Source organism: Budorcas taxicolor, chromosome X, assembly GCF_023091745.1.
Source record: "Budorcas taxicolor isolate Tak-1 chromosome X, Takin1.1, whole genome shotgun sequence".
NCBI lineage: Eukaryota > Metazoa > Chordata > Mammalia > Artiodactyla > Bovidae > Budorcas > Budorcas taxicolor.
The window spans coordinates 131,251,976-131,279,598 of NC_068935.1; the positions used below are offsets into that span (position 1 = coordinate 131,251,976).

The 27,623-nt window shown below is 43.6% G+C and overlaps 1 protein-coding gene across 1 annotated transcript in view; it reads right to left on the reverse strand.

Annotated features, from left to right (window-relative positions):
• LOC128069669 (epidermal growth factor-like protein 6) overlaps positions 1 to 14,119 on the reverse strand; it is a 220,378-nt gene extending 206,259 nt beyond the window's left edge. Inside the window, exon 1 of the mRNA XM_052662784.1 lies at positions 14,007 to 14,119. Coding sequence (XP_052518744.1) covers positions 14,007 to 14,119 — 113 coding nt within the window. The remainder of the gene's footprint in view (positions 1 to 14,006) is intronic.
• Positions 14,120 to 27,623: the final 13,504 nt, after the last annotated feature.

Here is a 27,623-nt window from a genome sequence, read left to right on the forward strand (position 1 = left end):
AGGAGTATGCATCTTTTAATTTCATGGCTGCAGTCACCATCTGCAGTGATTTTGGAGCACCCCAAAATAAAATCTGCCACTGTTTCCACTGTTGCCCCATCTATTTGCCATGAAGTGATGGGACCGGATGCCATGATCTTAGTTTTCTGGATGTTGAGTTTTAAGCCAACTTTTTTCACTCTCCTCTTTCACTTTCATCAAGAGGCTTTTTAGTTCCTCTTCACTTTCTGCCATAAGGGTGGTGTCATCTGCATATCTGAGGTTATTGATATTTCTCCCAGCAATCTTGATTGCAGCTAGTGCTTCATCTAGCCCAGCATTTCTCATGATGTACTCTGCATAGAAGTTAAATAAGCAGGGTGACAATATACAGCCTTGATGTACTCCTTTTCCTGTTTGGAACCCGTCCGTTGTTCCATGTTCAGTTCTAACTGTTGCGTCCTGATCTGCATACAGATTTCTCAAGAGGCAGGTTAGGTGGTCTGGTATTCCCATCTCTTGAAGAATTTTCCACAGTTTATTGTGATCCACACAGTCAAAGGCTTTGGCATAGTCAATAAAGCAGAAATAGAGGTTTTCCTGGAACTCTCTTGCTTTTTCGATGATCCAGCGGATGTTGGCAATTTGATCTGTTTCCGCTGCCTTTTCTAAAACCAGCTTGAACATCTGGAAGTTCACAGTTCACGTATTGTTGAAGCCTGGCTTGGAGAACTTTGAGCATTACTTTGCTAGCCTGTGAGATGAGTGCAATTGTGTGGTAGTTTGAGCATTCTTTTTGCCTTGGGGGAGGGGAGTAGTTTGACCACCCCCCACCCCGGGACAATTACATCTGGATCTGTGCAATGCCTGGAGGAGGAAATGGCAACCCACCCCAGTATTCTCGCCGGGAGAATCCCATGGACAGAGGATCCTGGCAGGCTACAGTCTGTGGGCTCACAAAGAGTCAGACATGACTGAGTGACCAACACTTTGACTTTTTACTGTGGGGATGCAGCCCCAGCATCAGCATTTCTGTTTTCTTTCCTCAAGTTACTTGAAGTTGCAATCAGAGTTCCAAAGGCTTGCACTTGATCCTTTTGTCACCTTTAACAAAAGTGTTATTTTGTACACTTCACAGTTGAGGAAACGTCCACAGTGGTCCTGTGGCTCACCTCGGCAACACAACCGTAAATAGTCACACTCGAACTGCAGCTAGATTTTCTTCCTTCCAGTTCCCTGTCTGAGACGGCTTCCATACTGACTCCTGAGAAATACAGCCCTGGAGATGTGGGGCTAAAAGAATAGTGTCTTCAAGCTCCCATGTCGGCGGATGGGAGCTTTGTTGTTTTCCATTCTCTTTTCTCTTTCCACTTTACAGGTCTCCCTTGAGCCCTGAAAGTTCCCCTATTAATTCCAGCTAGAATTTTGTTTCCAGCCCTCTTAGTCATAGGAGTCACACATTGTTTTTCCTCCACACAATTTCTCCAGGGTACATAAACTCTTTAGGACATTTGGTTATTGATGTTAGGAAGTCTTCATGTTTCTACGGGCATGTGTTTAGATCTGTAAGGGAGGAAAAAAAAAAATCCTAGACTCTAGCTGGGACCCTGCAAATTAGAACTGCGGAAAGACAGAGGAACCAGAGAGGAGTCAAGTTTATTTACATGTGCAGCACCTATACCTGCAGGAGAAACTCAGTGATGAGTAACTCAAAGGGATGGTTAGAACTTGGGCTTAGACAACATTTTAAGAAAGAACAGTCCATTTGTAGAGAAGGACCAAGGAAGTGAAGTCGCTTGGTCATGTCCCACTCTTTGCGACCCCATGGACTGTAGCCTGCCAGGATCCTCCGTCGTCCATGGGATTTTCCAGGCTAGAGTACTGGAGTGAGTTGCCATTTCCTTCTCCAGGGTTCTTCCTGGCCCAAGGATCGAACCCTGGTCTCCAGCATTGTAGGCAGACGCTTTACTGTCTGAGCCATGAGAGCAGAAACAACAAATTTCAGTGAAATTCCAACTAATACCAAGGAAAATGGCTGTAGGCTTTTAGGGGCAGCAGGCTGTGGGAAGGTCCTTTAGCTGGGGAACTGATGGATGATATGGGTCGTCTAGTATGGTTTGTGTAGACTCCTCTCTGTGCCATGCTGCCTCCAGTGATCGGGTGCTTATCCCCTGGTAGGGAATGCACAAGGGGAATTTTGGTGCTGCTTTCAGGCAGTTGGGGGAGGGCAGAGAGCTCAGCCGTGTTTCCTCTTTTTTGTGTGCTTTCAGTTCCAGTGATCTGTCTGCCCTTTTATTTTGAGGGTGGCACGCTCCAAACCCCTTTAGGTCTGAAGTTCCGATTCTGCTTTTGTAAAAACTGGCATTAACCTCTTAGAGGAAGTCTGTTACCTCGGTCTTTGAATCTCCCAATGTTTGTCTCCTCAAGGAAAAGGGAATCATTTCCGTGAGGCTTTTGTAAACAGTGTGGAACCAACCTGTATAATGTTAAAATACAACAGTCCTTCTGTGTGATTACAGCTGATATTTCTAGAAGTTCATAGAATTTTACTTTATCGTTTTCACTATAGTGTGTAAGTTACCTCTAAACCTACACATTTTCACCAGTTCTTCTTTCTTTACTCTCCTAAGTCCCTTTGGCAGAGCTCTGAAGTCTCCACGGACTATACAGTTTACCTGCCTCGTAACAGAATTTCCCGAAATGTGCAGAACACACAAAGCAAATATATTTGTGTTTTCAAACGGTTTTAAAGAAAGCAGCTTGAGGCCCTCTGGGAGGAATTCTGTTTTGATATCTTTCTCCCGGAGGCTTCCCAGCACTGCCTATTGTGATGTAACAGTCTTTTAAGAAGAACTCTGCACAGCCAACTAGAACTTCAGGTTTCACCAAGTGTGGTTTCATGTAACTTGCTTGGAATGGTCTTCAAAACTATTCAGTGGTTAGAAAAGAGCACAGCACGTGAAACCCGCGTGTGATCAGTTCACGTCAGGGTTTGTCTTTTGGTTGGGGGCTTTTGGGGTGTGTTTTAGAGGGTAGGATTTTGTATGTTTATTTTTTATTTTGGTGTTTTTTATTTGTACCAGAATTTTGCAAACTGTGCAAATGAATGGAAGCACTTGAAATGGAAATTCCTTTATTCTCCAAGATCTAAAATCTGAGTTGTCTTCCTCATTTTGTATCAACTTTGTCAGTGAGTTGTAACTATAGATAGAAAAATAGTAATCTGGTTTTTTTTCTTTTAGTAAGTGAGAGAGCATTACATTTTCTAAGTTTATGGCCTTCCCTGTTGACTCAGACAGTAAAGAATCTGCCTGCAATGAGGGAGACCTAGGTTTGATCCCTGGGTCAGGAAGATCCCTTGGAGAAGGGAATCCCAACCCACTCCAGTATTCTTGCCTGGAGAATTCCATGGATAGAGGGATAGAGGAGCCTAGCAGGCTACAGTCCATGGGGTCACAAAGAGTTGGACAAAACGGAGCAACAGACATATGTATATGCATGTCTTCTTCATTTGGTATCAACTTTGTCAGTGAGTGTTGCAACTATAGATAGAAAAATAGTAACCAGTTTTCATTTTCTTTTAGTCAATAAGAGAGCATTACATTTTCCAAGTATAGATAAGAGTTCCTTTACATCCTATGCTTATCTCCTGAAAAGAAGGGGGTTTTCTTTTAAAGCACTCATGGAATAAAGGAGCTCTCATTTCCGTTAAAATAATTTTTACAAGGACAGTAATGGATGGGAGGGTGTCTGACACAGACAGGGCACAGGCAGAGTTGGTTGGAGCTGAGGCACAGTAGGAGGAAGGGGATGAAGGATTCAGGAGATGCCAGGCTCATGAGGGCCCTGGGGAGTCATGATGAGGACTTTGGAATTTTTGCCAAGCTTGATAGGAAGACATGGTAGCTGAAGGTGGGTAGTGATGCATTTTGATGACCTCAGGAAGCATCTCTCCGGCTGCTGTGTGAAGGCAGATGAGGAGGGAAGCAAGGACAGAGGCAGGGGCCCCAGTGTCATTTAACTGGTTTCTAGAAAGAGTGCACAAAGACTGCACTCCTTGCATCCTTACAGTTGATGGAGTCCTCGGTGATGGGATTGAGGACACGCTACCCCATCTGGCACTTTGGCATAGTGAATATTTTAAGCTGAAGGAATCTGAGAAATGGCAGGTGCAGGAAACTCTCTTGCTTTTTGCCTGTAGAAAAATTTAATCACATAGGTGAGAAAATGAAGAAGCAAAGGAGACACAATAATAATAGTTTCAGTTCAGTTCAGTTGCTCAGTCATATCCAGCTCTCTGCGACCCCATGGACTGCAGTGCACCAAGCTTCCCTGTCCATCACCAACTCCCAGAGCTTGTTCAAACTCATGTCCATTGAGTCAGTGACGCTATCCAACGATAATAATAATAGTTTAGTCATTAAGAAATGTCAAGGAACTTTAGTTCGCTTCAAGAGCTCTAGATAATATTCTGAGCTATATCCTTTGAGTTGTTTCATAGATACTAAAACCCTCACCATGTGCAAGAATGTAACTATACAATGACCAGGCTGTAGTCATGACATAGACTGCCACGGTTCTGAGAACTGGCCTCAAAGAAATGGGAACAAACCAACCTTGGGAGCTGAAGAGTAACTGTACTTAAAACAATCAAGATTAACACTGATCAGACCACCGCATGGTCAATTCCAAGACAGGGCTGTCAGAGTTGACTATGTTGTTTCTACCTATAGCCCCTCCCTCCATCTAGACACCCCTGAAACTCTCCTATGAGCGCTCTTGCCTACTGATTGTCAGTGAGGAGTCAGCCTGTGGACATGAGTGCACCCTGTCCTCTGAAATAAAGCAAACTTCCTTCCCACCAATCTTGCCTCTCAAGGATTGGCTTTTGAGTGGTGGGCAGTTGGACCTAACACGGATGTGGGACTGTACTTAGTGACTGGTTCCTGATGAGAGATTATGGTGGGAGTGATGGAGAGTAACTTCTGAGATTAGGGCATAGGAGGCATTATAATCTCCTCTTTGTTCTCTGTCTTTTGTAACTCTTGATATGTAGGAAGTCAGCTGACACCTCATAAGGACACCCAAGTAGCCTTATGGAGAGGTCCACAAGGCGAGGAGCCCATGGCCATGTGAGCACACCATCTGGAAAGAAGATCCTCCAGTTGGAGTCAAGCCTTTCGATGACTGCAGCCTCGGCCAACAACTCAACTGTAACCTGGTGAAAAACCCCAGGCCCCATTTAGGTACACTGCCCCTGAATTTCCCATTCACAGAAACTGTGAGACAATAAATGTTGTTTTAAACCACTAAGCTTTGCAGTATTTTGTTGAATAGCAATAGATAACTGTAATATATGTGGGGACCAGAAATCGAACAAAGGGAAAACTTGAAGGACAAGGTGATGATCTTTGTAAAGGTATTTGCTGCTTTGGTGTTTTGATTTTTAATTTGTATTCATCAAATCTGAGATACTATAGACTATTATTATGTACACGAGGGGAAAAATGCTGCCAGGTAAACTAAATTATTGCTCATTATCTTAAAAATTATTTTGTGCAATTGTGTGATAATTCTGAGCATGAATTGGTTGGGGTTATTGTTAAAGAATTCAGCCAGCAATGCCCTGCTTTGCTCACTACTGCCCTCAGATCAAAGCTCAAATTCTTTCCCCAGACATGCAGGGCTCCTCACAGAGTCCGTGCTGCCTGTGAGCATGGCAAGCTGAACACGTAGACTTGGCATCCTCCGAAGCCCTCCAACAATGACTGCCAGGAGCACAGATACCCCAGCTCCTGTGCCTCAAGGTGGGTAATTATAGGCTTGGGTCCTACTGTCTCTAGAACTCCCCAGCAGAATTCAATCACAATGGTAAGTTATTTATATAACATGTCTTTCCCTTCTCTGTCCTACTAGAACTAGAACTTTGGGGACAACCTCCCAAATAAACCGTGCACACTTGAATTCTGGTTTCAGAGTCTGTTTCTGAGAGAATGAAACCTAAAGAGGAAGGGCTTGGGAGAATGGAGCACCAGGAAGTCCCCACTTATTCTACACACATACCTTGATGGTGCTGGGCAAGCATCAAGCTCAACAGGCTCACTGGTGATAACATGTGAGAAAGTACTTTGTAAGATCGTCAGCTTCTATGTATTCAATTTTTCTTGAGAAACAAACTTGAAATATTGGAATGTTACTGTTGTTAGGGCAGAAGACCAAATCCAATGCAGTTCATGAGGAATCACCTAATTTCAATTTTCTCTATCCCACTGTCTGTCAAAGAGACCCAACACTTATGTCTTAGAATTGAAGAGACAGTTGTCTGAAATCACACTGAAAAAGTGTTGACACATAGTGTTTCAACAAAATTAGCTGAATGCCAATCTGATTTATGAAGACTGGATAATATACTTATTCATTTTAATGTTTACTTAACCTTAGATTATGTACATAAATTACATATAAATTGGACTTTAACACCCTTTAAACCAATGAAACTATTGAAACAAGACTGCTCAGAAATGATTTCTATACTGTAATTGGGCATTTCATGGTCACCATTTCCTAGAAACACTCAGCTCTTGAGTTTTGGGTATATTCCCACAAACCCTGGTTTTAAGAATAAAGAAAGGAATGATATACCAACCACTCACAAATCATTAAAATCATGTTTAAATATAAGATCCAATCCATAAAACCAAGACCAACAGACTCATAAATCAGACTTCCTGTGGCAGGCTGAATAATGACCCCCCCCAAAAGTTGGTCATGTCATAATCCCTGGAACCTGGAAATGTTACCTTATGGAACAAAAGGGAAATTTCATCTGTGCTCTTATGCATCTTAAGACAGGGAGGTCACCCTGTATTTTCTGGGTGGGCCAGGTATAATCAAAGCGTTCTTTCTAGAGGGAGGAACATGATTAAAAGTCAGAGAAAAGACAAAGGGACAAAGGAGACGCAGTGATGTGCCTACAAGCCAAGGACTGTTGGAGCCCCTATAAGTCTAAGAGACAAGGAATGGATTCTCCCATGGAGCCTACAGAAGGAACAAACCGTGCCAACAGCTTAGTTCTAGCCCCATAAGACAAATTGTGGACTTCCAACCTCCAGAACTCTAGGAAAATCAATGTATATCCCTGCTCCCACCCCTGCCCGACGCTGCAAGGCTTGTGGGATCTTAGTTCCCCACCCAGGGGTCGAACTGATTTCCTCTTAGTTCCCTGTGCCCTCGGCAATAGAAGCAAGGAGTCCTAACCACGAGCCCACCAGGGAAATCCCAAATTTATGCTATTTTAAGCCACTAATTTTGTGGAAAATTGTGACAATGGCACTTCCTCACCAGGGCTCTGAGAAGAATCAATTCTCAAACAGGGTGTAGTTTGCAGAAAGCAGGCCTCTGTCCATGAATACATGAACGCAGTAATTCCTTTATCGCTCACATTATTGTTACTTGAACTCAATAGAGAAAAAAATGTATATTGCATAAATATAAGAAGGGAGTTGTACCACACATCAAACTCAAGAACAGCAAAGTTAATAGCATATTTATCTTATGTGCCCAAGGCAGAAAGGTACCAGTGTCAGGACCTGGAATGCTGGAGATGGAGTTCAGATCAGTAAGTGTTCTAGACTAACACCATGCAATAGAAATATAATTCTAGCAGCCATATTGTTTTAACTGTGAAAGAAACAGGTGGAATTAATTTTAGTAATATATTTTATCTAATGTAATATATGCACAACATTATCAACATGTATTCAATATGAAATGATTGGTGAGATGCTTTATGTTCTTTATTTATTAGAAAGTCTTCAAAATCCAATGTATATTTTGCAATCACAGCACATCACAACTTGGATTGGTCATGTTTCAGGTGCTCAACAGCTACATGGGGCTAGTGACTACTGTATTTACTGTATTGGACAAAGCAGACTGAGAGCATCTAAATAGTCCCAAAGCCCAAATGGCATTAAAATGCATGGAGGTCACATAGGGAAATAGTCAATATTTTATAAGAACTCTGTATGGTGTGTCAGCTACAAAAATACTGAATCACTATGTTGTACACTTGAAAATAATACTGTAAGTCAACGATACTTAGAATATTCGTTTCAAGTAGCATACAAGATAAAAGTAAAGGGTTTATGCCAAATTCTGATGCTGAAGATGAAAAAAAATTCATGCTGTTGAGGATTTATTCACTTGATGACTGTTAATTGACTACTAATACACTAATCACCATTTAAGAGGCATATAATTTTCTAGGTCACTGAAATTATGGTACGGTGTCTCAATTAAAAAATACAACAACAGGTGCTTATCTTAGAAATCCCTATAAAGCAGTCAGTTTTTACTAAAAGTCGTAAAACCTCAGGAAATAACCAGTGGACACGCTCTTGTGCTACGAGCACCTTGCCTTTCCTGTAAACATCCTGTCTGTAACCTGGGGGCTGGAGGTGATTACACCTGGTCCCTGGGCAGTTCCTGAAAATCTGAGCGTGAGACGTTTCCAAGCATGTTGCACAGATAATGAGCATACCAGCTCGTGAACCTGAGACCACAGACAGAAACCACGGTTCACATCTTTCAAACTGTGCAATTGCAGAATCCTGACGTCAAGCCTCCATTGTAATAGTCTTGGGTTTAACTTGGGAGCTTTTCGACTGCTGATTTAATTTGGTGGCCCTCTGAAACTGAGGCTCCTGGAGGTCCGTTTGTCCACTGCTAGAACAACTATTAGTCTCATCTCCAAATAGCACTTGATGTTTCTTAAGTGGGCTTTCTAGCGGTGCCAGAACCTCCAGCATTCCAGCAAATGTGATCATGAGCAAATTGCATCTCCTTACATTTTTATCACGAAAAGGAAATTGACACTTGTGATCATACATTCTAAGAACCGGGTCTGAAGCTTATTCTATTTGAACTTCAAAATCCCTTAATATTGTGACTGACGCCGATGAAAGATTTTTCCTGTAAGTCAAACAAAGATAACTAGGCTCGCCTTTAAGAAGCCCATTCCAAACCAAGGCTCTCAGCCAGCTCTCCACAGAAACTGTTGACTAAAAAAAACTAATAGTGCAGAGGTCCTCACTCAGCTGGAGACAACTGTGCAAAACCCCCAGCCCCATAGCAGTACTTTGGGCAATGTCTGGACCCAGTTCTGATGGTCACAACCTAGGGAAATTGCTACTGATCTAGTGTGCAGAGGTTACAGAGGCTGCTAAGAATCCTACAGTACATAGGACCGCTCTCTAACCACCCTGAACAAATAATTGTCCCGCCCAGCCCAACAGTGCTCAATAGTGCCACAGTAGACAAAGAAACTAGGGTATGCCTTGGAAAGCAGGAGAACCAGGAATACTTTTTCAGTGAGTGATTCCCAAAAGGCTGTCCTAGGGCTTCCCTGGTGGCTCAAAAAGTAAAAGGTAAAGAACTCGCCTGCCAATGCAGGAGATGTGGGTTCGATTCCTGGGTGAGGAAGACCCCCTGGAGAAGGAAATGGCAACCCACTCTGGTATTCTCGCCAAGAAAATTCCATGTACAGAGGAGCCTGTGGGGCTACAGTCCATGGGGTCCCAAACAGTCGGACATGACTAGGCGATTAAACAACAGCAGCAGCGCAGCACTGGGGAAGAGCAGGGACTCCAGACCAGATGGCCTGGGTTTCAACGCTGGTGTCCTCATTTACTGACTGTGCGTCTTGGGGCAAGCTACTAGACCTCTCTGTGTCTCCTTTTTCTCTTCTACAACTCGAGGATTATAATAACAGTATCTTCCAGGGAGAGCCCTTACAGGCTATAAATGGGTTCATAAGTCTCACGTGTTTAGGACAGTGCCAGGCCTACATGATGCACTATATGTGTCTATTTATTAGGTGGCTTTGCTGATCAACCACATGCCCGAGGCCAGGGGAGGCGGCTGGGAGGAGAGAGCCCACGTCCAAGGAGTGGTGGCTGCGCAGGTGCAGGAGGGCCTAGAGGAGCCATCCCACGTTGAAGGTCAGGAAGTGCAGCAGTGAGGAGATACCCTTCGTCCAAGGTAAGGAGCAGTGGCTGCGCTTTGCTGGAATAGCCGGGAAGAGATACCCCACGCCCAAGGTAAGAGAAACCCAAGTAAGATGGTAGGTGCTGCAAGAGGGCATCAGAGGGCAGACACACTGACACCATACTCACAGAAAACTAGTCAATCTAATCACACTAGGACCACAGCCTTGTCTAACTCAATGAAACCAAGCCATTCCTGCGGGGCAACCCAAGATGGGCGGGTCATGGTGGAGAGGTCTGACAGAATGTGGTCCACTGGAGAAGGGAATGGCAAACCACTTCAGTATTCTTGCCTTGAGAACCCCATGAACAGTATGAAAAGGCAAAATGATAGGATACTGAAAGAGGAACTCCCCAGGTCAGTAGGTGCCCAACACACTACTGGAGATCAGTGGAGAAATAACTCCAGAAAGAATGGAGGGATGGAGCCAAAGCAAAAACAATAGCCAGCTGTGGATGTGACTGGTGATAGAAGCAAGGTCCCATGCTGTAAAGACCAATATTGCATAGGAACCTGGAATGTCAGGTCCATGAATCAAGGCAAATTGGAAGTGCTCAAACAAGAGATGGCAAGAGTGAACATCGACATTCTAGGAATCAGCGAACTAAAATGGACTGGAATGGGTGAATTTAACTCAGATGACCATTATATCTACTACTGCGGGCAGGAATCCCTCAGAAGAAATGGAGTAGCCATCATGGTCAACAGAAGAGTCCGAAATGCAGTACTTGGATGCAGTCTCAAAAATGACAGAATGATCTCTGTTCGTTTCCAAGGCAAACCATTCAATATCACGGTAATCCAAGTCTATGCCCCAAACAGTAACGCTGAAGAAGCTGAAGTTGAACAGTTCTATGAAGACCTACAAGACCTTTTAGAACTAACACCCAAAAAAGATGTCCTTTTCATTATAGGGGACTGGAATGCAAAAGTAGGAAGTCAGGAAACACCTGGAGTAACAGGCAAATTTGGGCTTGGAATGCAGAATGAAGCAGGGCAAAGACTAATAGAGTTTTGCCAAGAAAATGCACTGGTCATAGCAAACACCCTCTTCCAACAACACAAGAGAAGACTCTACACATGGACATCACCAGATGGTCAACACTGAAATCAACACCGAAATCAGATTGATTATAATCTTTTCAGCCAAAGATGGAGAAGCTCTATACAGTCAACAAAAACAAGACCAGGAGCTGACCGTAGCTCAGATCATGAACTCCTTATTGCCAAATTCAGACTTAAATTGAAGAAAGTAGGGAAAACCACTAGGCCATTCAGGTATGACCTAAATCAAATCCCTTATGATTATACAGTGGAAGTGAGAAATAGATTTAAGGGTCTAGATCTGATAGATAGAGTGCCTGATGAACTATGGATGGAGGTTCATGACATTGTACAGGAGACAGGGATCAAGACCATCCCCATGGAAAAGAAATGAAAAATAGCAAAATGGCTGTCTGAGGAGGCCTTACAAATAGCTGTGAAAAGAAGAGAGGTGAAAAACAAAGGAGGAAAGGAAAGATATAAGCATCTGAATGCAGAGTTCCAAAGAATAGCAAGAAGAGATAAGAAAGCCTTCTTCAGCAATCAATGCAAAGAAATAGAGGAAAAGAACAGAATGGGAAAGACTAGAGATCTCTTCAAGAAAATTAGAGATACTAAGGGAATATTTCATGCAAAGATGGGCTCGATAAAGTACAGAAATGGTATGGACCTAACAGAAGCAGAAGATATTAAGAAGAGGTGGCAAGAATACACAGAAGAACTGTACAAAAAAGATCTTCACAACCCAGATAATCACGATGGTGTGATCACTCACCTAGAGCCAGACATCCTGGAATGTGAAGTCAAGTGGGCCTTAGAAAGCATCACCACGAACAAAGATAGTAGAGGTGATGGAATTCCAGTTGAGCTATTTCAAATCCTGAAAGATGATGCTGTCAAAGCACTGCACTCAATATCAGCAAATTGGGAAAACTCAGCAGTGGCCACAGGACTGGAAAAGGTCAGTTTTCATTCCAATCCCAAAGAAAGGCAATGCCAAAGAATGCTCAAACTACCGCACAACTGCACTCATCTCACATGCTAGTAAAGTAATGCTCAAAATTCTCCAAGCCAGGCTTCAGCAATACATGAACCGCGAACTTCCTGATGTACAAGCTGGCTTTAGAAAAGGCAGAGGAACAGAGATCAAATTGCCAACATCCACTGGATCTTGGAAAAAGCAAGAGAGTTCCAACTATTTCTGCTTTATTGACTATGCCAAAGCCTTTGACTGTGTGGATCACAAGAAACTGTGGAAAATTCTTCAAGAGGTGGGAATACCAGACCACCTGACCTGCCTCTTGAGAAATCTGTATGCAGGTCAGGAAGCAACAGTTAGAACTGGACATGGAACAACAGACTGGTTCCAAATAGGAAAAGGAGTACGTCAAGACTGTATATTGTCACCCTGCTTATTTCACTTATATACAGAATACATCATGAGAAACGCTGGACTGGAAGAAACATAAGCTGGAATCAAGATTGCTGGGAGAAATATCAATAACCTCAGATATGCAGATGACACCACCCGTATGGCAGAAAGTGAAGAGGAACTAAAAAGCCTCTTGATGAAAGTGAAAGAGGAGAGTGAAAAAGTTGGCTTAAAGCTCCACATTCAGAAAATGAAGATCATGGCATCCAGTTCCCTCACTTCATGGGAAATAGATTGGAAAACAGTGGAAACAGTGTCAGAATTTATTTTGGGGGGCTCCAAAATCACTGCAGATGGTGACTGCAGCCATGAAATTAAAAGACCCTTACTCCTTGAAAGAAAAGTTATGACCAACCTAGATAGCATATTCAAAAGCAGAGATATTACTTTGCCGACTAAGGTCCGTCTAGTCAAGGCTATGGTTTTCCAGTAGTCATGTATGGATGTGACAGTTGGACTGTGAAGAAGGCTGAGTACTGAAGAATTGATGCGTTTGAACTGTGGTCTTGGAAAAGACTCTTGAGAGTCCCTTGGACTGCAAGGAGATCCAACCAGTCCATTCTGAAGGAGATCAACCCTGGGATTTCTTTGGAAGGAATGATGTTCAACTAGCCAACTCCAGTACTTTGGCCAACTCATGAGAAGAGTTGACTCATTGGAAAAGACTCTGATGCTGGGAGGGATTGTGGGCAGGAGGAGAAGAGGACGATTGAGCATGAGATGTCTGGATGGCATCATTGACTCGATGGACGTGAGTCTGAGTGAACTCCGGGCCTTGTGATGGACAGGGAGGCCTGGCGTGCTGCGCTTCATGAGGTCCCAAAGAGTCCGACACGACTGAGCGACTGAACTGAACTTGCTGATCTCTGGAAAAATCAGTTCAGGGCTTAGAAAAGTTTGTGAGAAGTAAAGAAACAGCTTCAGACGCTGAATTGCCAGGGCAAGAAGAGAGAGTCAATTTCATGTGACAATCCCAGCCTTTCTCTCCAGTTCATCAACATTAATCATAAAGGCATTGAGCAGAGGGCCCCCCAGCCCCTCACGGCGGGAGCAGTAAACCCTCACCATGGATCATCCTCTGGTTTTCTCCCTCCTTCCCCAGCAAAACTAGCCACTGACCATCAGTTGGCCCCCTTCCAATAAAGTGGAAAACACAGGATGGTACAAGCACGGAACACAGCCACCCACAGACACGCACGCCAGCCCAGCGGTGGATGTCTGCAGCCCTCGGAGTCCGCAGGCACCGGTGGGTCCCTCTGCCTAAGGATGCAGCCAGGTGGGGCGCAGCAGATGCCAAGGAGGTTCTGCGAAGCCCGCCAGAGGGGAGCGCGGGGGAGTCCATAGGCACACCCAGCCTGACATCCTCTTTGAATTCCATCTCAATGCACACAGATACACCTGCCCACGGGTGCCTAGGGGGACGGGGGACAAAGAAAAGGGGCCAACGGTGGAGGGGGGTGCAGAAAGCTCATGGCCCGGGGCCAGTCGTCAGCCAGACACTCACCTGGCTGCTTTCCCTACTCCACCTGCCACCCAGAAGAGCAGAAGCGGGAGAGCCAGAGCCCAGGGCTGCAGCGTCTTCGCGGGGTCCTCCTTCTTCCATGACTCCTGCTGCATCGCCTCGGGAGGGCGTGGAACCCCAGGCGCCCCGGGGTCACCGCCTCTGCTGCCCTCGGCTGCTCCGGCCTCGGCTCCTCCCGGGGCTCGGTCCTCGCGGGCGGGAAGGGGATGCTGGGCAACTGCGGCGGGGGTGTTCGCAGCCTAGGAGATGCTAGGGGCGCCCCTGTGATGGGCACTGTGACTCCTCTCCTGGTGCGCAAGGGAGGGCGGGGCGGGCCGTGCACAAGTGGCCGGGAACCACCTCCAGCACCACCCACCTTCCTTAGCTCTCTCAGTAAGACACTTCTGCCTTACTTTCTGTGCTTTCATACTCTGCGAGATTTTCTTCCCAGATGGCAAATCACCGGCGGCTAGACCTGGAAGGTCACCAGGTTCTGGGCGACCCCTTCAGCTGACAAGTGATCTCTCCTGCTCATTTGCACAGCTTTCCTGACATGGGGGCCGCCAGAGGATATTGTAATATAATAACCAGTGCAGAAACCATGATAGAAACACCAGTGCTATGTGAGCTCAGAGAATCCACGTGGGTATTTAGAGGTTCTCTGTTTCGACAACTTGTTATAATAGAATGAATGACTGGTCCCTCCTGCACCCCCTCCCTGCACCCACACTCTGTAGCTTCACGGTGGGCAGAGCCTCTGGTCCCACACTTTGGCTTTGGACGTGGCTGTGTGACTTGTTTGACTAATGGCATAAGGACCAGTTCCAAGCCTAGATGTTAAGACCTGGGCCTCTATTATGGTGCTGAGAAGACAGCCTCTTGACTCAAGGAGAATGAGGATCAGGGGAACAGAGCTACTTGGTCACCTGCAGACCTGTAGCAAGCCTAGTGTATACTAGCCAACCCACAGATGCATGAGTAAACTCAGTCATGGTCAGCAGTGCCAGCCAAGCTACTGAGGCTTATTGGGATAATTTGTTACACAGCAGTAACAAACAGTCTGATACACCTGTGACCTGCTAGCAGAAATGAAATGAAGAATATAGAGAAAGAGGAGATTTGTCTTGACTGTAAGCTTGACTCCTGGTTACATAATGGGTATATGCTTTAATTCTAGGCAGTGAAATATGCAAAATGGGGATATGGCAGATGCCTGCTGCAAACCATGGACATCCGTACTGGAGTAAGCCATGCTCCACTGGATCTTCTGTTTTATGGATGAAGACATCTTAATGGACTCAGTATCCTTGGTTAGTAACCATTTAAGCCTTGAACTGTTCATAGCTAATAGTGACAAGCATTATCCTAAACACTTTACACACATCTTACTGAACACTCACAACTGTGTAGGTTAGGGTGAATAGCTCCCTCATGTTTGAAGCGTCCAACTGAGAGGCAGAGAGGTGAAATGACTTGCCCCAGTTCACAAAGCTAACAAGTATAGCACCAGGATTGGAGACCAGCAGGCATCTCCCCCTGGGCTGTGCCACTACTATACAGACCCCTTTTTTTCATCTTCTGACTTCTTGGTGACTTCAGATGTCAGTGAGTCTCCTGAACAAGGTAATAAGATGATCTCTTCAAGGCCATTACTAAAACCCTTTGAAATCTTCATATCATAATGAGCTCTAGCAACCAAAAATATCAAAATTGAATGGAAAGAATATAAAGGTATGAATGGTATACCTACCTATGAATGAATGGTATCTTAAAGCAAATGCAAGATTAAATTTGTCTAAGTGTGGGTTTTCCCACAAGCAGATGCTAAGGCAAGGATTTGAGCAGAAGTAGATTGCTCTACCGGAGAAGGCAATGGCAACCCACTCCAGTGTTCTTGCCCTGAGAATCCCAGGGATGGTGGAGCCTGGTGGGCTGCCGTCTATGGGTCACACAGGGTTGGACACGACTGAAGCGACTTAGCAGCAGCAGCAGCAGCAGATTGCTCTACAGGCACACAAAACAGTAGTAGGGGAGTGAGGGAGTGAATCACGAAGGGAGAAAAACAATAGCAGGAATGTATCAAGTTATCACAGGGCCACTGAAGCATCAGGCTGCCAGCATCACCCAGAGCCAGCCTAGATTGTGCATCGCCATGGGTTCTCGTGCAACAGGCGAGGGAGCTAGGGTATTTAGACACCATCTGAATTCAGAGATTGCCTAAAGGGCACTGCCTTCTAGCAGGGCACTGATCCCAGGACTTCTGCTTGCTGAGCTGAGAGCAGAAAGCTGAGCCAAAGAAAGCCCTTAGTCCTGTAGATGCCAGCTGGTGGAGTCCCATCAAAATGTTAAGGCCGTAGGCATGTGGGCAAGGCCCCACAGTGACTGTGACCTAAAGTCTAGAAGTTGAATTGAACTGAGACTTAAGCTTTTACCCATGCCACTTCTCCCCACACATTCAGACCCAAATCACTCCCTCCTCCAAAATCACCATTCTTCAAAAAAGTCCTACTAGAACATAATAAGCCTCCCACCTGCTTAGCCCTGCGTTATCAAGGGTCACAATTACATCTCGCATAACGTTTGTCTGTCACTTTCTAGCTTTAGTTTCAGCATTTTGATGTGGTCTCTGCTTTGTTTTTTCCGAGGTGATTTTTGTTTAATTAAAGGAGGTGACGAACATGACAAGGGGAACATGAAAGGGGAAACTTTCAGAGGAAGTCAAACACTCCTCCGCCAATGCACCCATTATTTCCTGGGGAGAGCTATCGATGAGGGCACGGTCAGGAAACGTGAGGAACAGAGAAGGAAACCTGGAAATGATGTGCAGCCAGGCGAGAAGATGCAGGACACAAACCGCCACTTAGAGGCAGGTGTTTGTTATAACCACACCGGCAGGGCTGACTTTGAGGAGAACTGCTCTTTAGACGGCCCTACTGCATTCTACAAAGGAAAAGCAATCTTTGATCAGAATCATAAAATCACCCGCCCTTTTTACAGGAATACTTATTTTTTCCCAATCTATTTCCACTTAGCTCCCTGCATGGCACAGGAGCGATGGGGTATTTTTGTGCTTGCTGAATATATACACATAACACACATATAAAGCTTTCAACCCTTATGATCTGCCTGGGGTTGCGATCCAGAAGTTATACTGAAATAGCAACACCAGAAGTAAAGCACTGTTGCATGAAAAGGCAGGGTGGGAGGGTGTCCAAGCCAGAGTTTTCAAACTTTAATGTCAATACAAATTACCTGGAGGGTCTCTTGTTAAAATGTTCCCAGGTGGTGCTAATGGCAAAGATCCTGCATGCATGCAGATGATGCAAGAGAAATAGGTTCAGTCCCTGGTCAGGAAGATCCCCTGGAGGAGGCCATAGCAACCCACTCCCGTATTCTTGCCTGGAGAATCCCATGGACAGAGGAGCCTGGCAGGGGTCGCAGAGTTGGACACAACTGAAGCGACTTAGCACGCACTTGTGAAAATGCAGGTTCTGTCTGTGTGGCTCTGGAATGAGGGCTGAGTCTTGATTACAAAAAGGAACCCAAGTGGTGCCCAGGCAGTTTGCTGAGAACAACTTAGGGCAGTGAGGGTCTAGAGACCACCTGGCCCAGTAGTTCTCAAGTTCAGCTGCATATTGGGATCATCTGGGAAACGGAAACTACTGAGGCCTGTGTCCCACGCAAGGTGAGTCTACTGTCTGGACTATGGCTTGGGCATGGGGACAGTTGGAAACTCCTTGGGCGGTTCTATTGGAGAACCAAGATTGAGGTCCATTGATCTGGACCAGCTCTGACATCTTACAGATGGAAAAACTCCATGTGTGAAGCACCTTGCCTGAGGCCGCACCCAGGATGAGTTCATGTCCCTGAGTTTCCATCACATCAGCCCTCCCCTTCAAACTTTACAACATTTTCTCCATCACCAGTCCTACCGAAGAAGAAAATGGCATGGCTTCTTCACTTTCTCCATCAGTTGTACCCCAGCAACATGGTCTAGAAATGGATGTCTTTTCCTAGTCTCTTCCTTTTCATCTCTGCTTGTTCCATGAAAGGAGGCAGTGAAGAAGTAAGTGTTAGACTCAATGCAGACACTGTTAAATTCTGCAGGGGAAAGTGTGCCTTTAGGGACCCATTGCTTTCCTTCATCCCGTGCCTGTCAAGGACTCTGTTCTTGGGGATTTAAGGTTGAAAAAAAAATTCCAAACAACTTCAGTCTTCTTTCCTTTTCTCCCTTCCCACCTCACAGCCTCTATCCTTCCCTTTCGATTCCTACCCTCTGTCCTTACTCAAACATTTACCTGAGTGCCACATTGCTCAGTCATGTCCGACTCTCTGCAACCCCATGGCTGTAGGCTACCAGACTCCTCCATCCATGGAATTTTCCAGGCAAGAATACTGGAGTGAGTTGCCATTCCCTTCTCCAGGGGATCTCCCTGACCCAGAGATTGAACCAGGGTCTCCTGCATTGTAGGCAGACACTTTACCATCTGAGCCACCAGGGAAGTCCATAAAACATTTACCTGGAAGCTACAAAATGCCAGGCAATGTGAGGACACTTGGTGGACATGGGTACACAGATGGTCCCTGGTTACTTTTACTCCGTGGTGACATGGGCTGGACAACCAGCAATATAAGAATGTGTGATCTTTAACAACAGAACTCTCACTTCTTAGGAAGCAGGAAAAAATGAAGGTAAGATTAAAAGAGGAGAAAAACCCATCATGATCCATTTTCTCCTCAAATTTGCCAACTTCCCACTTGAGATTTGGGGAAGAGAAAGTAATTGATATTTGTGGAGTGATTCAGACTTGCTAAATATTTTAGGCTTCCCTGATACTTCAGTTGATAAAGAACCCGCCTGTAATGTGGGAGACCTGGCTTTGACCCCTGGGTTGGGAAAATCCCCTGGAGAAGTGAAAATCTACCCACTCCAGTATTCTGGCCTGGAGAATTCCATGGACTGCATAGTCCTTAGGGTTGCAGAGTCGGACACAACTGAATGACTTTCACTTTCAAACATTTTGGAGATAGTAACTGTTTACTCCAAACAATATTGATATAAAGTAGATATCACTACACAATTTTACATCAATGGGAGGTTTAGAGCAGACAAAATGTTATGTTAAGATCACTTATCAACATAACAGAAGGAACATGGTTTTGAAGTTAGATCTCACTGAAGATTAATTTTGCCACCAGATTTCATTCTTCATGACATGAAGTGGTGGTGGTGGGGAAGGGGGCAGGGATCAGTTCACCACCAGCAACAGTGAATCATGTTGTATGTGGAGGGGAGGGGAGTATGTTCTAGTGAGGAGCAATAGGAGTTTCTTCAGATTTTTAAGTGAATCTGCTGCTGCTGCTAAGTCCCTTCAGTCGTGTCTGACTCTGTGTGACTCCATAGACGGCAGCCCACCAGGTCCCCCCGTCCCTGGGATTCTCCAGGCAAGAACACTGGAGTGGGTTGCCATTTCCTTCTCCAATGCAAGAAAGTGAAAAGTGAAAGGGAAGTCACTTAGTCATGTCTGACTCTTAGCGACCCCATGGACTGCAGCCTACCAGGCTCCTCCGTCCATGGGACTTTCCAGGCAAGAGTACTGGAGTGGGGTGCCATTGCCTACTCCGTTAAGTGAGTCTATGACCCTTTAAATGTGGTTACCATATAGAAAAATCCCTTTGTCCATGAATAAAATCTTGTTGTCTGCGTGTGAGCTCTCTTGACTTTTACCAAATTCATGTTTCCAACTTAAGGCACTCAATCATCAGGGGCTTTTCTGTCTTTACTGGGGGAAGGTATGGCTTGAGTTCATCCTAAGCACTTCCTTCCTGTCCCATGTGTAAACATCTTTTGCTATTTTCTTGTTCACAATTGAATGTAATAATAACTTGGCATACACCTACCAGGCTTGTCTATTTTCTTTTTCCTATGTAAACCCTATAGAATGATTTCTGAGAGCTAAAGCCAGGAAACTCAGTTTAGATACCCTTAAGAGTAAAGGCTTTTACTCAAAGTCACTCCAACTTGATTTGGGAAAGTTGGGTTGAGAAATATTCTGTGAACTCTAAGATTAGAACTACATTTATGACCTTTTTTAAAAAAAAGATAAAAATAGTAAAATTTGTTAAAACAAAAAATTTTTAAAACATATTTACCTCTCTATTTTCAAAAAGTTCTCATACATGGTTTATAGATTGATTCATTCTTAACAAACATTTGATGTCTTCTGGCCATCACGGGCTGGACAGTGTTTGGTTGAGGTATAAAGATGACTAAGACATAATCCCTACCCCTAGGTGACAGAAATGTAAATATACTATTAGAATAAATAGCCTAAGTCTTAAAGAAGTACTTTAGGGTGCTGTGGACATAAAAAAAGTGAAAATCACTCAGTCTTGTCTGACTCTTTGCAATGCCATAGACTATACAGTCCATGGAATTCTCCAGGCCAGAATACTGGAGTGGGTAGTCTTTCCCTTCTTCAGGGGATCTTCCCAACCCAAGGATTGAACCTAGGTCTTCCTCATTGCAGGCTGATTCTTTACCAGCTGAGCCACAAGGAAAGCCTGCAGAAATAAAAAAGGGAAAAAATAAATTCTTTGTGTTCTCTACATGCAAATGTTTGTCCCTGTTTGACTCCCTGCATTTATGAATCATCTTATAAAATGATTTTTAAATGTCAAGATTTCTAGAAAATAGAAAACCCTGACAACTGTATTCATTCAGAAAATAATTTGCCCCAAACCCACTGTCCTAACTCACAGGAGTTCTGCTATTCTTGAGTGAGGCACTATTTGGTTAAAAAAAAAAAAAAAGCCCAGAACTGGAAATGAGAAGAATCAGAATTTAGTGCCAAGTTCAATCCAGTCTACCTGTTTGGGTCTCACTTTCTACTTCTATGTTGTGCTTGCAAAGGATTCTGGGGGCTTCCCAGATGGCTTGCTATTGCTGCTGCTGCTGCTAAGTTGCTTCAGTCATGTCTGACTCTGTGTGACCCCATAGGCGGCAGCCAACTAGTCTCCTCTGTCCCTGAAATTCTCCAGGCAAGAACACTGGAGTGGGGTGCCATTGCCTTCTCCATCCGAGGTGGCTTAGACAGTAAAGAATCTGCCTACAATGCAGGAGATGCAGGTTTGATCCCTGGGTCAGGAAGATCCCCTGAAGAAGGAAATGGCAACGCACTCCAGTATTCTTGCCTGGAAAATTTCATGGACAGAGGAACCTGGCAGGCTATGGTCCAAGGGGTCAGAAAAGAGTCGGACATGAGTGACTGAGCAACTAAACAACAACAAAAGAGCTCTGGACCCTTCACTGTCTTTCTCCAAAGTTGCCTGATTCAAGCACTTTGTTTGGGAGGAGGGTGGGAAAAAATCATCTATGTCCCCAAAGACTGTATTTGAAATGGCAAAGTTGGGTTAACTTCAGCAAAGGGATCTTGATCTCAAGAATCAATGGATAGACAAATGAGTGGATTTTTTTTTCTTCCATTGTGGTTAAGATCCATCCTGCTTTGCTTCTAGAGTTTATTCCACATCCTGTGAGAGCTGTTACATGTACACATTAATTTGTTGAGTATCCATTTGGGGCCAGGCACAATGCCTGGGGTGGGTGATATAAAGTTCAGGATGTCTAGCATTAACTGACATTAGCGCCCCCAGTCATCATGCTTACTTTTAAAGCCACTGTGAATTTTCAAAACACCCTCATGAAAGTGGTACTGTCCTGGTGAGAACCACTGGCCTAGCATGCTGACGAGCTTCATGAGCCTGGCTGAAGGGTTTGGACTTCATCCTATGGGCTCTGGGAGCCATTGAGGGACTTCAAAGAGGGACTAACATGATACATGCCAACATCTGTTGGATCATCAAAAAAGCAAGAGAGTTCCAGAAAGACATCTACTTGTGCTTTATTGACTATGACAAAGCCTTTGCCTGTGTGGATCCCAACAAACTGTGGAAAATTCTTAAAGAGATGGGAATACCAGACCACCTGACCTGCCTCCTGAGAAATCTGTATGCAGGTCAGGAAGCAACAGTTAGAACTGGACAGGGAACAACAGACTGGTTTCAAATTGGGAAAGGAGTACATCAAGGCCGTATATTGTCACCCTGCTTATTTAACTTATATGCAGAGTACATCATGAGAAATGCTGGGCTGGATGCAGCACAAGCTGGAATCAAGATTGCCAGGAGAAATATCAACAACCTCAGATATGCAGGTGATACCACACTTATGGCAGAAAGCAAAGAAGAACTAAAGAGCCTCTTGATGAAAGTGAAAGAGTAGAGTGAAAAAGTTGGCTTAAAACTCAACATTCCGAAAACCAAAATCATGGCATCTGGTCCCATCACTTCATGGCAAATAGATTGGGAGATCAGTCCTGAATATTCATTGGAAGGACTGATGCTGAAGCTGAAACTTCAATACTTTGGCCACCTGATGCAAAGAACTGACTCATTGGAAAAGACCCTGATGCTGGGAAAGATTGAAGGTGGGAGGAGAAGGGGATGAAGATGAGATGGTTGGATGGCATCATATGTTTGAGTAAACTCCAGGAGCTGGTGATGGACAGGAAGGCCTGGTGTGCTGCAGTCCATAGGGTCACAAGGAGTCAGATACGACTGAGTGACTGAACTGAACTGAACATGATACATGATCAAATATGTGTGTCTAAGGGCACCGAGACTTCTGAATCCATTAACTGCCAAAGGCTTCTTACTGTGAACACCTGCAACTCTTTGAGAGTTTCTTAGTTACTGATAGCAGCCTGAAACCAATGATGGATAGGGACTTGGTGAGTCAATACCCCAGCCACCTCACCCCTTGTTTGGGAAAACTGAGTCATATCGTACATCCTCCCTTAGCAGTCCCCAGTGGGAATGATGTCCAGAGGCCCAGAGAGGAAACAGGCTTCGTAACTTACTCTCCTATGGCTTCCTTCTTTTCCTTGTCTCACTTTTCTCTCCCTTGCCAGTGTTCCCAGGAATCACCTTCCAAATACCTGCTGGCATTCACCTTCTTGCCTCCAGGGAAACCCCAAACAAGACATTTACACATTCTGGTAGAAACAATTTCCACTCTAACTTTGAATTATGTCTTATGGCAGTTTTGGAAGCAGAATCTCCTTTTAATTCCATCTAGCATAAATTCTATTGTATGTGTGAGCTCTGAGGTTCCCCAAGGCCAATTTGAGAAGAGTGAGGTGTTTTGCTCTTCTTTAGATGGAGAAGTGGTCATTTTGGTATGACCCATTCATTTATTCTAGTCTGATTATAACCAAGGGGATAAAACCCATGAGTTTAATCTTAAACTCATTGTTTGGTCACACACCTTTCATTTAGTGAACTTGTAAGAATGTGGTATTTTCTCTATGGTATAAAATCAGTATGGTGTGAAAATGAAGAAATCGCATCTTTAAAATTTTGTTTTCAGTGCAACAAAGTACACTATAAATTTCCTAAATTACAGATTTCCTTCTTTTGTCAAATGCATGGTACTGCTTGGATGCCAGGGACGTGAATTTATGTAATGAGAAGCATATGGTATAAACACAATATGACAACTATTATATATTTTTGATAAACAGAAAAAGAATATGTAATTTTTTTTGATGCTAACTACTCTTCAGATTGTAAAAATAAGCTATCCCATGTTTGCTACTAGGCTCCATTAAGATGACTTAATTACTAAACATTTCAGATGACTGCATATTCTCAAGAATTAACAATACAATATAGATCTGATGGAAATATGTGACTGTGCCTAGAGTTTACTGATGAAAAGTCTATGTTGTTTGCTTTCAGTCAATAAAGGTTTACATGGCACAGATCCATGGGACAAGCAGGGTACAGGAGAAAATTCCTGCTCTGGGAGCTTCCTTATAATGAGGGAAAGCAGGCAATTAACAATTAGATAAAAGCAAACCAAACCCAACAATACCTTAAAAAAATCATACACCATGATCAAGCTGGATTTATTCCAAGGTCACAAGGATAGCTCAACATATGCAAATCAATCAGTGTGATACATGACATCAACAAAAGACAAAAACCACAAGATCATCTCAACAGGAGTAGGAAAAGCATTTGACAAAACTCAATATTCATTCATGATTAAAAACTCTTCAAATGGGTAGAGTGGGACCATTTTTAACATAATGAAAGTCATTTACTACAAACTCACAGCCAATGTAATATTCAATAGTAAAAAGCTGTAAGCCTTCTCACTAAATTCAGAAATAAGACAAGGATGCCCACTCTCACCACTTCTATTCAACATAGTATTAGAAGTCCTAGCCACAGTAGTCAGACAAATCTCTAGGAATAAATTTAACCAAGGAGGTACAAGACCTACATTCTTAAGACTTAAAAACATTGATGAAGAAAACTGATGATTTCAAGAAATAGGATAGCCATGCTCATCGAATGGAGGAATTAAAATTATTAAAATGGCCATACTACCCAAAGCAATCTATAGATTTAATGCAATTCCTATCAAAATATCCATGACTAAAACAAATAATCCTAAAATTTATATGGAACCAAAAAAGACCCAAATTGCCAAAGCAATCTTGATAGAAAAGGACTATGCTGAAGATATGACCCTCCCAGACTTCAGAAAACACTACAAAGCTACAATAATCAAAACTGCACGGTACTGCCACTAAAAGAGACACATATATTGATGGAACAGAATGGAACAGAGTGGAGAGTCTAGAAATAAACTGACACACCTACAGTCAATCTACAACAAAAGAGGCAAGAATATACGATGGAGAAAAGACAGTCTATTCAACAAGTGGTGCTGGGAGAACTGGACAGCTACATAAAATAATGAAATTAGAACATTTTCTCACACCATATACAAAAATAAACACAAAATGATTTAAAGACCTAACTGACCTGAAACCATAAAACTCTGAGAACAGAACATCGGTGAAACACTCTCTGACATGAATCGTAGCAATATTATCTTGTGTAAGTCTACTAAGGCAAAAGAAATAAAAATAAATGGGGCCTCATTAAACTTTTGCACAGCAAAAGTAACCATCAATGAAATGAAAAGACAACCTATAGATTGGGAGAAAATATTTGCAAATGATGAGACTGACAAGGGGTTCAGTTCAGTTCAGTTCAGTCGCTCAGTCGTGTCCGACTCTTTGTGACCCCATGAATCACAGCACACCAGGCCTCCTTGTCCATCACCATCTCCCGGAGTTCACTCAGATTCACGTCCATCGAGTCCGTGATGCCATCCAGCCATCTCATCCTGGGTCATCCCCTTCTCCTCCTGCCCCCAATCTCTCCCAGTATCAGAGTCTTTTCCAATGAGTCAACTCTTCGCATGAGGTGGCCAAAGTACTGGAGCTTCAGCTTTAGCATCATTCCTTCCAAAGAAATCCCAGGGTTGATCTCCTTCAGAATGGACTGGTTGGATCTCCTTGCAGTCCAAGGGACTGTCAAGAGTCTTCTCCAACACCACAGTTCAAACGCATCAATTCTTCGGCTCTCAGCCTTCTTCACAGTCCAACTCTCACATCCATACATGACCACAGGAAAAACCATAGCCTTGACTAGATGGACCTTAGTCAGCAAAGTAATGTCTCTGCTTTTGAATATGCTATCTAGGTTGCTCATAACTTTTCTTCCAAGGAGTAAGCGTCTTTTAATTTCATGGCTGCAGTCACCATCTGCAGTGATTTTGGAGCCCAAAAAATAAAGTCTGACACTGTTTCCACTGTTTTGCCACCTATTTCCCATGAAGTGATGGGACTGGATGCCATGATCTTTGTTTTCTGAATGTGGAGCTTTAAGCCAACTTTTTCACTCTCCTCTTTCACTTTCATCAAGAGGCTTTTTAGCTCCTCTTCACTTTCTGCCATAAGGGTGGTGTCATCTGCATATCTGAGGTTATTGATATTTCTCCCGGCAATCTTGACTCCAGCTTGTGTTTCTTCCAGTCCAGCATTTCTCATGATGTTCTCTGCATATAAGTTAAATAAGCAGGGTGACAATATACAGCCTTGATGCACTCCTTTTTCTATTTGGAACCAGTCTGTTGTTCCATGTCCAGTTCTAACTGTTGCTTCCTGACCTGCATAAAGATTTCTCAAGAGGCAGGTCAGGTGGTCTGGTAATCCCATCTCTCTCAGAATTTTCCACAGCTTATTGTGATCCACACAGTCAAAGGCCTTGGCATAGTCAATAAAGCAGAAATAGATGTTTTTCTGGAACTCTCTTGCTTTTTCCATGATCCAGCGGATGTTGGCAATTTGATCTCTGGTTCCTCTGCCTTTTCTAAAACCAGCTTGAACATCAGGGAGTTCACGGTTCACGTATTGCTGAAGTCTGGCTTGGAGAATTTTGAGCATTACTCTACTAGCATGTGAGATGAGTGCAATTGTGCAGTAGTTTGAGCATTCTTTGGCATTGCCTTTCTTTGGAATTGGAATGAAAACTGACCTTTTCCAGTCCTGTGGCTACTGCTGAGTTTTCCAAACTTGCTGGCATATTAATATATGAAATATACAAACAGTTCATATAACTCAATATCAAAAAACCCAAACAACTCAGTCAAATATGGGAAGAAGACCTAAATAGACATTTCAGCAAAGAAGGCATACAGATGGCCAACAGGGATGTGAAAAGATTCTCAATATTGTTCATTTAGAGAAACGCAAATCAAAGCCATAATGAAGTATCAGCTCACACCCATCAGAATGGCTATCATCAAAAAGTCCACAAATAAAAAATGTTGGAGAAGATGTGGAAAAAGGGAACCCTCCTATACTACACTATTGGTAGGAATGTAAATTTGGCATAGCCACTATTCCAGTCACTGTCTGGAAAGCAGTATGAAAATTCTTAAAAAACCAAAAATAGAGCACCATATGATTCAGCAATACAACTCCTGGGTATATATCCAGAAAAGATAAAAACACTAAATTGAAAACATACATGCCCCCCAATACACATAACAGCATTATTTAAAATAGCCAAGACATGGAAACAACCCAAGTGTCCATCAACAGACAATGAAGTTTAGAAGTTGTCCTGTGTGTGTATATATATATATGCTTCCCAGGTGACCCCAGTGGTAAAAATTCCACCAATGTAAGAGACTTAAGAGACTCAAGTGCAGTCCTTGGGTCAGGAAGATCCCCTAGGAGGAGGGCATGGCAACTCACTCCAGTATTCTTGCCTGGGGAACCCCATGGACAGAGGAGCCTGGAGGGCTACAGTCCATAGGGTTGCATAGAGCTGGACACCACTGAAGAAACTTAGCACACATGCAGGAGATATATATATATATATATATATATATATATATATATATATATATGTTTGTGTGTGTATATACACACAATGGAATACTACTCAGCCATAAAAAAGAACGAAATATTGCCATTTGCAATGTGGCCGGACCTAGAGAATACTATGCTTAGTGAAATAAGTTGTACAGAGAAAACACAAATACCATACGATAGTATCTATATGTGGACTCTGAAGGATAACACGAATGTATATGCAAAACAGACACAGACTCACAGAATATAGAAAACAAACTTGTGGTTACCAAAGAGGAGAGAGCAGGGGAGGAGCGACAACTTTGGTATATGGGAT